General features: G+C 53.8%; 1 protein-coding gene across 1 annotated transcript; it reads left to right on the forward strand.

Annotated features, from left to right (window-relative positions):
* The first annotated feature begins 540 nt into the window (after positions 1–540).
* Positions 541–7,211, forward strand: TMEM59L (transmembrane protein 59 like). Its single transcript, XM_053582356.1, has 9 exons — positions 541–905; positions 2,380–2,649; positions 3,433–3,577; positions 3,664–3,761; positions 4,785–4,937; positions 5,533–5,635; positions 5,921–6,038; positions 6,156–6,273; positions 6,558–7,211. Exons 2-9 carry the CDS (start codon positions 2,488–2,490, stop codon positions 6,684–6,686), a joined length of 1,026 nt encoding a protein of 341 aa, XP_053438331.1. The 5' UTR covers positions 541–905; positions 2,380–2,487; the 3' UTR covers positions 6,687–7,211.
* The last annotated feature ends 5,194 nt before the right edge of the window (positions 7,212–12,405 follow it).

The following is a 12,405-nucleotide window of genomic DNA, read 5'->3' on the forward strand; positions in this document are numbered from 1 at the left end:
CCTCTGAACTTCAGGCTTTGGGGGTGGGATCAGGGGAGTTACAGTCCTGCATAGGTCTGTCCTGGGAGGGTGTGCACTTGGGCCAGTGAGGGCTGGTTGCACCCCGAAGGACCTGGAAAGTCTGGGTCCCAAGAGGTGACAGCTCCGCGGACTGGGAGGGGACAAACCTCACCCCTCCTTCTTTCTGCTCCCTACTACTGTCAGCAAGCGGCAGGCGCAGTGGTGCCTTGCCTCCTCCCCAGCCTGTACCCAGCTTGGGAGTGGAGGGCAGCAGGGTCGTGGTGAGGGCGACCAGGGACAAAGGGCGCTTGTCGGCTGCGCGCCTTGACCTCGGCAGCGGCTTCCCGGACGCCTGGCCGGCCGCTGATTCACGCCCAAACCCGCCGCAGCCCCAGGCCAGGCCGCCCCGGGGGGTAGGAAGTGGGGGGGCAAGGGGCGGTGCCGAGTCAACTTTCCCTCTTAAGCCCCGTAGGAATGTCGGCGGATTTCCTGAAACCCGACCCTGGCCGCCCGCCGGCCCACCCGCCCCTCACCTGGACCCGCTCCCTCGGGAACTGCAGGAGGGCCGAGGGGGCTCACCTGGGGGACTAGGGTCAAGTCCTCCTTCCGCTCTCCCCCCTAGCAGTTCTGTGGAGCGGAAAGGGGGTGGATGGGCGTTAATCAAGCTTTTTCCCTTCTTCCTTCGGGCGACCTAGCCCAGTGGGCCACCTTCCGGCCTCAGTTTCCCGTTCTGCAAAGGGCGTGGGGCATCCCTCTGTTTTGTTGCATTTTGAAGGATGCCTCTTATGTCCAACTACCCTCCTTCCCAACTTTGACAGGGCTCTCTCTGCTGGCTTCTCTCCGCTTCTCTTCCCGGTCACCTGGGTCGATCTCCTTTCCGGTACTGAGCCTTGACTGCCTCATCCGTAAGTAGGACAACGCTACCCGTACCGTTCTTACACGGTTATTGCAAGAAAACAGTTTTTGCAAGAAGCGTTTTGTTTGGAATGAATGAAGTACAATAATTGTGGAAGGGTTAAGAGCGCAGGCCTCTGGAATTTACATGTGTAGGCTTGAATCCTGTGCCGAGGAAAGTTCAAGGAGCCTAAGTTTCCCACCTGTGAATTGGGGGACGGTATTGGTCATAATACACAGGGCTTTCTTCCCAAGGCGCGGTCCTGGCGCGAGAGTGGATCAGACCTGCGTGGGGGAGGCCCTCGCCGCCGGGTCTCTACAGTTTAGCCCGGGAGGGGAGGGGCCGAGCGGGGCGGGGGAGGGGCCGCGCCGGGATCCAGATGTTCTGGGTCCGCCAGGCACAGCCGCGCCTGATTAAGCCACGTGGGGGCCGGCCCTGGGCCGGGGAGATGAAAGCGCGGCGGCGGGCCGGGGAAGTGATGCGACAGAGCCCCCGCCCAGCCCCCTCCTCCCTGGCCGGAACCTGAGGCGCCCTCTGACCCGCCAGCCCCACCAGGCTGCCGCCCCGTCTGCAGGGGCGGAGCGTAGATGGGAGAATCTTGGGCGGCGCCGTGGCGTGGCCTCCGTAGGCACCTGCGCCGGGCGCGCTGTGAGAGGTAGTTCATCTTTGCAGAGCACCCGAGTTTAGAGGCACGCCCCCATTCCCGCGCTTGATGGGGAGGAAGATGGGAGAACCCCGAACCTAAATTTGACCTATGGTTCTACAGTCCGTCACTCTGGGGTGCGGCAGTTATGGAAGCCAGACATGTCCTTGTTTGCTCCAAGTTTTACCACGAGAATTATAATTTAAGGAGTCCCCCCATTCGTCTGCCCCTGTGTATACCTCTGTGTCTCCTCCAACTAAGCTCTGGGCCGAGGAACCCCCAACCTGGGGGAGGGGGCCAGAACCCTGGATCAGGACTGGGACAGAGGGAGGTGAGGCTGAAGGAGCAGTGAGGGGGCTCAGAGGGCTTCCTGGAGGAGACAAACTGCACAAGTTACCATCCGTCTGACTTGTCAAAGGAGAAGATGCCAGGCGTTTACTGCTCAGTCCTGAGGCCTTCACCTACTTCCATCTCCACTCCCTAGGTGGGCCCCAGCCCCACCGTCCTCCTTTCTCTTACAAGTTCTTCCTCGCCTCGCCTCTGGGCCCTCGCTATTCCTTTTGCCTGAATTGTCTTTCCTCTTTCATTCCCTCGTGGTCGGCTCAAATGGCTCCTCCTCCGCGAGGCTCTCCTTGATACCCGGCAAATAGACACACCATCTTATTTATTTCCTTTCGGCCCCTAGCGATGACAGATATACCCCACCCGTAGTTACCAGGGAGGCGTCATGCGACCCCCGAGATGAGACAGACAATCCACCTGCGCCGCCCCACCTGCACCGAGATGGTGCCGCATCTCAGCTCCCCCGCCCGTTCACCGCATCCCCGCTCCCCCTTCCCAGGCTGCCTAGCTCGGGTGACGTCACCGCCCCGGTCCCCGCCGCGGCCGCCGCATCTTCGGCGCCCGCCAGGAGCCGGACTCCCCCGAGCTCCCGGCGTTCGGCCTGGCCATGGCTCCGGTCGCGCTGATGCCGCGGTTGCTGCTGTTGCTGCTGCTGGCATCGCTGCCCACTACCTCGGCGCTGCCTGCCCGCGACCCATTCGCCCCGCAGCTCGGGGACACGCAAAACTGCCAGCTGCGGTGCCGCGACCTTGGCCCGCGGCCCTCGCAGGTGAGGCGCCAGCCGGGGTACTCGGGAATCTCTCTGATGGGGGAAGGGTTGAGGATGCGGTTCTCCTGGATAGATGCGGGAGGCAGGGTGTCCTTGGGAGGGGGAAGAGGTAAGGTTTGGGGAGGTCCCTCCAGTGGGAACTGGGGCGTTTCTCCTGAGGGGGACGGTCCGTGGGGTCCTGGTGGGGGAGAGCTCAGGGGTATGGTCCCTCCATCAGGTGCAAGTGCGTGCGTGTGTGTGTGTGTGTGTGTGTGTGTGTGTGTATGGGAGGAGGGTCCTTCCGAGCGTGGGCGGGACTGGGACTGAGGCTCCTGTCGCCATACTCTGCTGCGCAAGGACCCTCAGACGCCCAACCCCCACCTCCCTCAGGTCTGACAGTCCCCCCACCTAGTCCCTCCTCCTCCACATCCTCTTTCCTCCCCTCTCAGAGCTACCAGCCTTTACTCATGTCATCAGCTCTCCAAGCCTGATCCAAAGGGTGACAAAACCTGAGTTTCCCGTCTGAGAATCCTTCTCAATCTTCCCCTCCTCCCTGGAGCTTTGGGGGAACATTTCCTCATCACCAGTGTTCTTCATTGTCCACTCCCCTTCTCTAGCCCCCTCCATCAGACTCTCCTCCGCAGAACTAAGAGCCCCCACTATATTCTAAGTGTCCCCCAACCTCATCCCAATCTCTCTAGATTTGGGGGGAACAGACCTTCCCCTGTGCCTCTTAATGCTTCCAGTCCCCCATTTCTTCCGGCCCCTCCCCCTGGCCTGAGCCCAGCGTCCTCCCTCCCCCAGGCAGAGCTGGAGGGCCCCTCCCAATCTCCATATGACAAGGCGGTTCTGATCAGCGCCTGCGAGCGAGGCTGCCGCCTCTTCTCCATCTGCCGGTTTGTAGCCAGGAGCTCCAAGCCCAATGCCACCCAGACTGAGTGTGAAGCAGGTGAGGGCTGCTAGCTAGGAGGGTGAGGACTGGGAGAGGGGGCCCTCAAAGAGCTGCCCCCAGTCAAGCACCTCCTGCCCCTGCAGCATGCGTGGAAGCCTACGTGAAGGAGACAGAGCAGCAGGCTTGTAGCCAGGGTTGCTGGAGCCAGCCCCCTGAGCCGGAGCCAGAGCCGGAACAGAAGGTGGGCACCCTTCTCAAATCGTCACTCATGGCCAGAGTGTCCCAGGCTCTGTGTTTCATCCCTGGCCTTTGGGGTGACATCAAGCCAGCCTTGTCATGTCTCAGCCTCAGTTGTCATCTCTTTGACATGGGACATATCACTCACCATTCACTATCACCTTTTGAGGAGTGTGACAGAAAATAGCCACCATTTATCAAGCATTTGTCCTGATCTAGTCTGACCTCCACCTATCCCCAAATTCCTTATGCTGCTTGTAGGCACCAGGGACAATGTCCCTATTTTGTGCCCAAGTCGCACACAATTAGGGCTATGCAAGAGGCAAGATTTGAAGCTACCAGGGCTAGTGGCCACCTCTCACCTTCACCAGAGCCGCAGAGTGCCCTTCCCCTATTGTATGCAGATGGCCACTGTCATCCAGAAAGGCTCAGAACTGAGATTCAGGCAGGAGCAGCCTCCCAAGCATGAACACATCTTCTTGGAAGAAAAATAATAACTGCTCACCTGTGCATGAGTGAGTTAGGGAATGCTGCATCAGGGAAAACTGAGACACAAGAAGTCAGGCAGCACAGCAAAAGACACATAAACTAACACTCCTCAGAAAGCCTCTTTGCTCATCCATTTGCTTCCCCTCCCAAGGTTTTGCTATTTGAAGAAAGCATACTTCGCTGTCAGCCCTTCCCATTCAGAGCTCCCTCTTGATGATGTGAAAATAAAAAAAATGAGAATGATGAATTTTTAGTAATAGTTGCTACTATGCATTAAGTGCTTGTTCCAAGTGCTTAGCAGAAATTGTCTCATGGCAACCCCATGAGAGAAAAGAATCATTCCCATTGTGGGGGCTCAGAGATGGCACAGGAGCACACAGCAAGCCAAATGCAGCACTGAGGTCTCTTTGTTAAATGAAACCCTGTTGCCTAAAACCACTTAGCCACATCCCATCACGCTGATTTCTCTCAGCCCCCTTCCCATCACTTAATGCCCTACTTTGGTGACATTTCTGTGCCTTGGGCCTCCTCTCACCAGAGAAAGATCCTGGAAGCTCCAAGCGGGGCCCTATCCCTCCTAGACTTGTTTTCCACCCTCTGCAATGACCTTGTCAACTCAGCCCAGGGCTTCGTGTCCTCCACCTGGACGTACTACTTGCAGACTGACAATGGGAAGGTGGTGGTGTTCCAGGTGAGAGCTCTGGTGGGGGCCACACCAGATTGGCAGGAGGGTGGTCAGGGTAAGAAGGTGGGATGCATTGGCTCTTGGCTAATAGGATTCAAAGTCCTCTGTGGGCAAGCGTCAGACCCAGCTGGATCCAGGGGCTTAGTCTCAATCCACTCCTTGATTCTGCTTTCTTCTGTGATAGCATTTGCTCTCTTGACCCCAGGGTGGATGCCCCCAGGCTCTAGATTTTAATCTCTCTGGGGTCTTAGCTGAGATTTACTCTTATTGGCCCTGGCTGAGTCATATGACTATTGCTTACCCAATCCCAGTGATTCTATTGGCTTGGTCTGAGTCATGTTCCTACTTTGAGAGCTAAAGGCAGATGGAGGGGCCCATGTGAGCAGAGAACAATATTCCTGATATCAAGCCCATAGTCCATGGAATGGTATCCTCCCTACCCGCCCTCCCACCCCACCCCACCCCCAGCCCCAGCCCGTGGAACTAGGTACCAACTGGACATGGGATACTGTAGTCCACCTGGGGCACAGAGAGGTACCTGCCAGGGCCCAGGTAGTGCCCTTCTAACAGTCCTCTCTATTCCATCTTGTTCCTGGCCCAGACCCAGCCTGTGGTAGAGAGCCTTGGGTTCCAAGGGGGTCGTCTGCAGCGAGTAGAGGTGACCTGGAGGGGATCCCACCCTGAGGCCTTGGAGGTGCATGTAGGTAAGGTCCAACCTAGACCAGTGTTCCTTACAGGGGCTAGGGTGGGGGGGGGCCTTGCCATAAAGAGTCCTGGTAAACAGACCCTCAAAGACTGGAATCTCCATGTCAATTCCTGGGTTCCTTAGTCTATTTCCCAGGGTTCCATGGTCCTGCTCCTGGGGTTCTGATCTCCATTCCAGGATTCCATGCCCATTGCCCCAGTCCTGGCCTCTTTTCTTTTCTCCATGGCTTCTGTGTCCTCTTGGCAAAGGCATAGAGGCCACTGAATGGTAGCCCATCTCTCAGACCCTGTAGGTCCTTTGGATAAGGTGAGGAAGGCCAAGATCCGAGTGAAGACCAGCAGTAAGACTAAGGTGGAGTCCGAAGAGCCACAGGACAACGACTTCCTCAGCTGCATGTCTCGGTGGGCGGCAAGACCCTGGGGGTGGGATGGGGATGGGATAGGTGTGGGGCTGGAGATGAGAATCTCCCCAGCTCTGGCTGAGCTTAGGAAGCTGAGTGATGCCTGCTGGTGGGGCAGGCGCTCGGGGCTGCCTCGCTGGATCCTGGCCTGCTGCCTCTTCCTGTCTGTGCTGGTGATGCTTTGGCTAAGCTGCTCTACTATGGTGACTGCACCTGGCCAGCATCTCAAGTTCCAGGTAGGTGGGAGCAGTGAGTGGCCAGGCTGGGGGAGGGGTGAGAGGCAAAGGATCTGCTCCCAGGTCCTGGATTGAGCCAGCCCATCTCATGGAGGCAAGGACCTCTGACTTCCTCATGAAATTAGGCAAGTTTCTTCACTGCCCTAAGAATTAGGGGGGGGAAGAATGCCCACCTGTGATCAGGATAAAATGAAATCAAGGGTGGGAAGGAGCTTTATCAAGAGGGAGGTCTCAGCAGCCCTCCTCCTTCCTTGCACCTTCTCTCCCTTCCTTTCCTACTGCAGCCTCTGACCCTGGAGCAGCATAAGAGTTTCATGATAGAGCCGGACTGGCCTCTGTACCCTCCCCCGTCGCACGCCTGTGAGGACAGCCCACCACCTTACAAGCTGAAGCTGGACCTGACCAAGCTGTAGGCCTCAACTGCCCCAAGCATTGCCAAGTGTGTGCAGGGGCCCCTCACCTCTCGCCCTGTACCCAGAAGTCCAAGGTCAGGGTGGGACCACTCTTGGGCTCTTCCACCCCCAAGTTCTTTTTCTCCCCCCAATCCCACCCGTCAGCCCCCTAAGTCATGGTAAAGTGATCCCTCAGCTTGGGGTGGGGGGTGCTGGCATCGGGCCTTGGTTCCTCCCCATCCCCACTCTCCCAGGGGCGTGCGACTTTTCATCTTCTATGTTGTGGCTTTCTGAGTATATGAACTCCAGTCCTGTGTCTCTTTCCTTCTTCCTTCTTTCTCTCCTCTCTGGGAGATGGCTGAGGCTGCAGAGGTGCTGCCTCCTACTAGGGTCTGTCCCCTTCTTTTCTTCCCTCCTTCAGAGACCCAGCTCCCAAGAGAGGGGGGTGTGGAGAGATTTGTGCTGGGGGGAGGACCAGTGGAGCTGCAACATGGGGTGTGGAGAAAATAAACTATGTATATATATATATATATATATATAAAAGAGTCATGGGCTCAGCCTGCTTCTGTCCATGTGTCTGCCCTTGGGGGTGTGGCTGAACGTGGTAAGACCCCTGCCCAGCTGGCCCTTTCTGACATAGGGAAAGGCCCAGATGGTCCCTGCTGGCACTAGGAGCACAAACTGGCAGAGTCCCTTTGCTCCCAGCCCAGGTCACACTCTCAGCTAGGAGGGTCTCTAAAAGAGTGGCTTGTATACCATCTGCCTGCTTTGGGAGTGTCAGTGTCCCTTCCTGGGCCCTGTTGTCCCTCCTGTGAAATTAGATAGTTCTCATTATGAAGAGGGGGTACTTTTCTAACCATCTGATTTCTGTTCTCTTTATTTTGGGTCCTTTGGGGGCAGTTTCAGGGCACTGTCCATAAGTCATGGGGAAGGGGTCCAAGGAGAACAAACCTGGCATTCCTTCCTTGTACTTTGCATTCCAGAGCAGCCATGATCTGATGAGGCCACTGCCCTGGCTCTCTTATCCTTTCTGTGCATTCTGCAGACTCACCCAGATCTTTTCATTAAATTCCCTTTAGCTTTAGTTAGCCAGAGGTCTTTCTTGTGTCTCACAACTGGAGATTACTGGCTTGCTCTAGCCTTATCTTCTGGGCAGAGCTTGGGAGCAGTGGTCCTAGGCCCTAGGCAATAGGGTGGAGGTTTCCAGGAGCTCCAGGTTGGTGGTGTGATAGGTGGGTGAGAGGTAGGGACAGGAAAGTGAGTTACAGGGAGGCCAGTGGTGTTGGGTATCAACCTCCACCATTCAGCCCACTCTGTGTCCTGGAAATTGATCTGCTTGGACCTTCTCTCTTCCACTGGAGTCAACAAGAGGACTGCTGGCAGGAGATGGGAGGAGGGAGGAATTGGGGTCTTTCCCCAGCACTGGCCATCCCAACATTCCCTGACCCAAGATCACAGCTCCACTAGGCAGTTCCCTTTTGCTTCTCTGTCTCCAGGAGCCTCCAGCCTGGGCATGGTGACAGCTCCCCACCATGTTGCTCATCCTGGGTGTTATATGAACCCGTTAGTTCCCCAAGCCCTACCCATACCTTTGGAAATAGCCCCTTAATTACAACTCTCCTGAATGGTCCATTCTGATCATTCATTCTGAACAGTTCCTGCTTCCTGCCTGCTGCCAGGACCCTACCTGGTACCCTGAGCATAGAGAAAAATTCAAGAAAGATTCAACCCAGGAGCAATATGGGCCTCTAGGGGAAGGGGCATTATTCTGGGCCGTATGTGGGGTTTCAGGGCAGCCTCTAAGAAATGCTACCAGGAAATGAGATGTGGACAGAGATGGCAAGGGAAAGCAGCCAAAGACACTTGGTAGAACTTTATTCCATGATGGAAATGTTATGTCTGTGCCTCCCTCAGCCACCCAGAGTTCCCAAGCACTGGCCAACATAGCTAGTGCAACTGAGGAATTGGGTTTCTTTTCTTTTTTTTTTTTTTTTTACACTATCTCTCTCTTTTTTTTTTTTTTGTAGAGACAGAGTCTCACTTTATAGCCCTCGGTAGAGTGCCATGGCATCACACAGCTCACAGCAACCTCCAACTCCTGGGCTTAAGCGATTCTCCTGCCTCAGCCTCCCGAGTAGCTGGGACTACAGGTGCCCGCCACAACGCCCAGCTATTTTTTGGTTGCAGTTCAGCCGGGGCCGGGTTTGAACCCGCCACCCTCGGTATATGGGGCCGGCGCCTTACTGACTGAGCCACAGGCGCCGCCCGGAATTGGGTTTCTTATTTCATTCAGTTTGGTACACATTTAAGGTTTTTCCTCTATTTTTTTTACTGTGGTAAAAAAAAAAGTATGTAATGTAAAATTTGACTTTTTTGTTTGTTTGTTTTTGAGACAAAGTCTCACTTTGTTGCCCTCGGCATTGTGCTATAGCATCACAGCTCACAGCAAGCTCAAGCTCTTGGGCTCAACTGATTATCTCGCCTCAACCTTCCAAGTAGCTGGGACTACAGGCACTTGCCACAATGCATAGCTATTTTTAGAGACTGGGTCTTGGTCTTGCTCAGGCTGGTCTCAAACTCCTAAACTCAAGCAATCCACCCACCTCGGCCTCCCAGAGTGCTAGGATTACAGAGATGAGCTACTGCACCTGGCCCTAAAATTTGACATTTAAACAAATCTATTGTTTTGTTTTTAGAGATGGGGTATCACTCTCTCACCCAGGCTGGAGTGCAGTGCCACAATCATAGCTCACTGAAGCTTCCAATTCCTGGGCTCAAGTGATCGCTCCTGCCTCAACCTCCCAAGTAGCTGGGACTAAAGGCACCCACCACCATGCCCAGCTATAATTTTTTATAGAGACAATGTCTTGCTATATTGCTGGTCATGAATTAATGAGTTGTTTTATTTAGTTTGAGACAGAGTCTCACTATGTCACCCTTAGTAGAGTGATATGGCATCACAGCTCACAGCAACCTCAAACTCCTGGGCTTAAGTGATTCTCTTGCCTCAGCCTCCCAAGTAGCTGGGACTACAGGCACCCACCACAATGCCCAGCTATTTTTTGTTGCAGTTGTTTAGCTGGCTTGGGAAGGGTTCAAACTTGCCAGCCTTGTTGTTTAGCTGGCCTGAGCAGGATTCAAACTGCCCAGCCTCAGTGTATGTGGCTGGTGCCATAACCACTGTGCTAGGGGTGCCCAGTCATGTTTTGTTTTTTGTAGAGACAGAGTCTGACTTTATTGCCCTCGGTAGAGTGCTGTGGCATCACAGCTCACAGCAACCTCAAACTCTTGGGCTTAAGCAATTCTCTTGCCTCAGCCTCCTGAGTAGCTGGGACTACAAGCGCCTACCACAACGCCCAGCTATTTTTTTGTTGCAATTTGGCTGGGGCCGAGTTTGAACCCGCCACCTTCGGTATATGGGGCTGGTACCCTACCCACTGAGCCACAGGCGCCGCCCAATGTTTTGTTTTTTTTTTGAGACAGAGTCTCACTTTGTTGCTCTCAGTATGGTGCCATGGCATCATATCTTATAGCAACCTCAAACTCTTGGGCTCAAGTGATTCTCTTGCTTCAGCCTCCCAAGTAGCTGGGACTACAGGTGCCACCACAACACCCAGCCATTTTTAGAGAGGAGGTCTCACTTGCTCAGGCTGGTCTTGAATTCATGAGTTTAGGCAATCCACCCACCTCGGCCTCCCAGAGTGCTAGGATTATAGGCATGAGCCACCGTGCCTGGCCTTATTAATGAGTTTTTAAGCATGTAACTCAGCAGCATGAAGTACATCTGCAATGTTCTGCAATCATTACCTCTCTGTCGAATTAAAAGTCTATTGTAGGGTGGCGCCTGTGGCTCAAGGAGTAGGGCGCCGGTCCCATATGCCGTAGGTGGTGGGTTCAAACCCAGCCCCGGCCAAAAACCACACACACGCACACACACACAAAAAAGTCTATTGTAACTGGTTAGCCACCCTTGAAGGGGACCCTATTTGACCTTCCCTGGCCTCTGATCCCTGCCCTGTCCCAGGCCTCCCATCACAGTGGTTCTGGACATGTAGGTTGCATCTTGTTTCTTCTCTATCCTCACCTCATTTCATTTCCATCAGCAAGGCTGATCCCTTGGCCTCCAAAGCATACCTCCAGCCCAGGAGTTTCTCTGTATTTCCATGGCAACCACTGAGGTCCAAGTTGCCATTGCCTCTCACTCAATAACAGTTCCCACCTCTTCTTGGGCCTCCCTGCCTCCCCTCCAACTGTTCTCCAGTTCTGACGCAATCCCAGAATCCACACCTGTCTGGGCTGACAGTTGCTGTGATGACCCCAAATATCCAAATGCACCAGCAGGGTGATGATCTTGCCCCACTAACATCTCTAACCACTTCTTTTATTTATTTATTTATTTATTTATTTATTTATTTATTTATTTATTTTTGAGACAGAGTCTCACTTTGTTGCCCTCGGTAGAGTGCTGTGGCATCACAGCTCACAGCAACCTCAAACTCTTGGGCTTAAGCGATTCTCTTGCCTCAGCCTCCCAAGTAGCTGGGACTACAGGTGCCTGCCACAACACCTGGCTATTTTTTATTATTGTTGTTGTTGTCATTGTTGTTTAGCAAGCCTGGGCCAGGTTCAAACCTGCCACCCCTGGTGTATGTGGCTGGTGCCCTTTTTTTTCTTTTTTGAAACAAGAGTCTCATTCTGTAACCCCAGCTGTGGCACTAATGTAGCTCATTATAGCACTGAACCCTTGGGCTCAAGTGATCCTCCCCCTTCAGCTTCCTAAGTAGCTAGGATTACAGGCAAGCCATCACACCTGGATAATTATTTTATTATTTTGTTGTTGTTGAGATAGGGTCTCACTATATAGCCCAGCTTGTTTGAACTCCTGGCTCAAGCAGTCCTCCCACCTCTGCTTCCCCAAATACTGGGATTACAAGCACGAACCATAGTGCCTGGCTTCTAACTACTTCTACAGAGGTTCTGCTCCTTGCTTGCTCTGTCAAGCCAAACAGAGTTATCTCTGAATTACTTGAGCTTACTTTGTTCTTTCTAGCCCCAGGACCTTTGCATGTGCATTTCCCTCTGTCTGGAGCGCCAAGTTCTCAACTAAAAGGGCTCTTCCTTAGCAGAAGGCAACTGAGCCTCCAAAGATTGGGCAGTACCCCTGGCAATATCCAAGTTTAGTTCCCTGTCCATCTTCCTGCTCTTACTACATTTAAAATTCATTAATACCCTGTTTCCTCGAAAATAAGACATCCTCCGAAAATAAGACCTACTTACAGGAAAGATAAGATGTCCCCTGAAAATAAGACCTAGCGCATCTTTGGGAGCACACCTTAAAATAAGACACTATCTTATTTTCGGGGAAACGGGGTAGTTACGTTTCAACATTGGCCTCCTTTAGCTTAATTTTATGAGCTCCGTGAAGGCATCTCCCAAGGGTCTCATGTGCAACCTGCCAGTGAGCAGGTGATCAGTAATTATTTTTGCCTAGGTGTCTCCCCATTTCCCTCTCATGCCCCTAAAGCAGCATCACCCTGTCAAGTCTATTTCCTACATGGGGTCAGATAACGTCTCTCCCCTGCTGACCTGCCATGTGTGATTCCCTGTTGCCCTTGAATACCACCTAATTTCTCCTGCTTACCTACTAAAAGCTTTCTTTCCTTGCCGACCTGGCAGCCACCTCTCCTGTTGCATCTCTCCCACCTTTTGTCCTTGGATATGAAAAGTGGGCTGTCCTAAC

This window comes from Nycticebus coucang, chromosome 3 (genome assembly GCF_027406575.1).
Source record: "Nycticebus coucang isolate mNycCou1 chromosome 3, mNycCou1.pri, whole genome shotgun sequence".
Classification (NCBI taxonomy): domain Eukaryota; kingdom Metazoa; phylum Chordata; class Mammalia; order Primates; family Lorisidae; genus Nycticebus; species Nycticebus coucang.

Excerpts from the sequence above, each read along its gene's own strand:
- TMEM59L (XM_053582356.1), top strand. The coding sequence starts at position 2,488 with ATGGCTCCGGTCGCGCTGATGCCGCGGTTGCTGCTGTTGCTGCTGCTG. Across the intron at positions 3,578-3,663 it reads CCAGACTGAGTGTGAAGCAG|CATGCGTGGAAGCCTACGTG; the intron begins GTGAGGGCTGCT and ends CTGCCCCTGCAG. Across the intron at positions 3,762-4,784 it reads AGCCAGAGCCGGAACAGAAG|AGAAAGATCCTGGAAGCTCC; the intron begins GTGGGCACCCTT and ends TCCTCTCACCAG.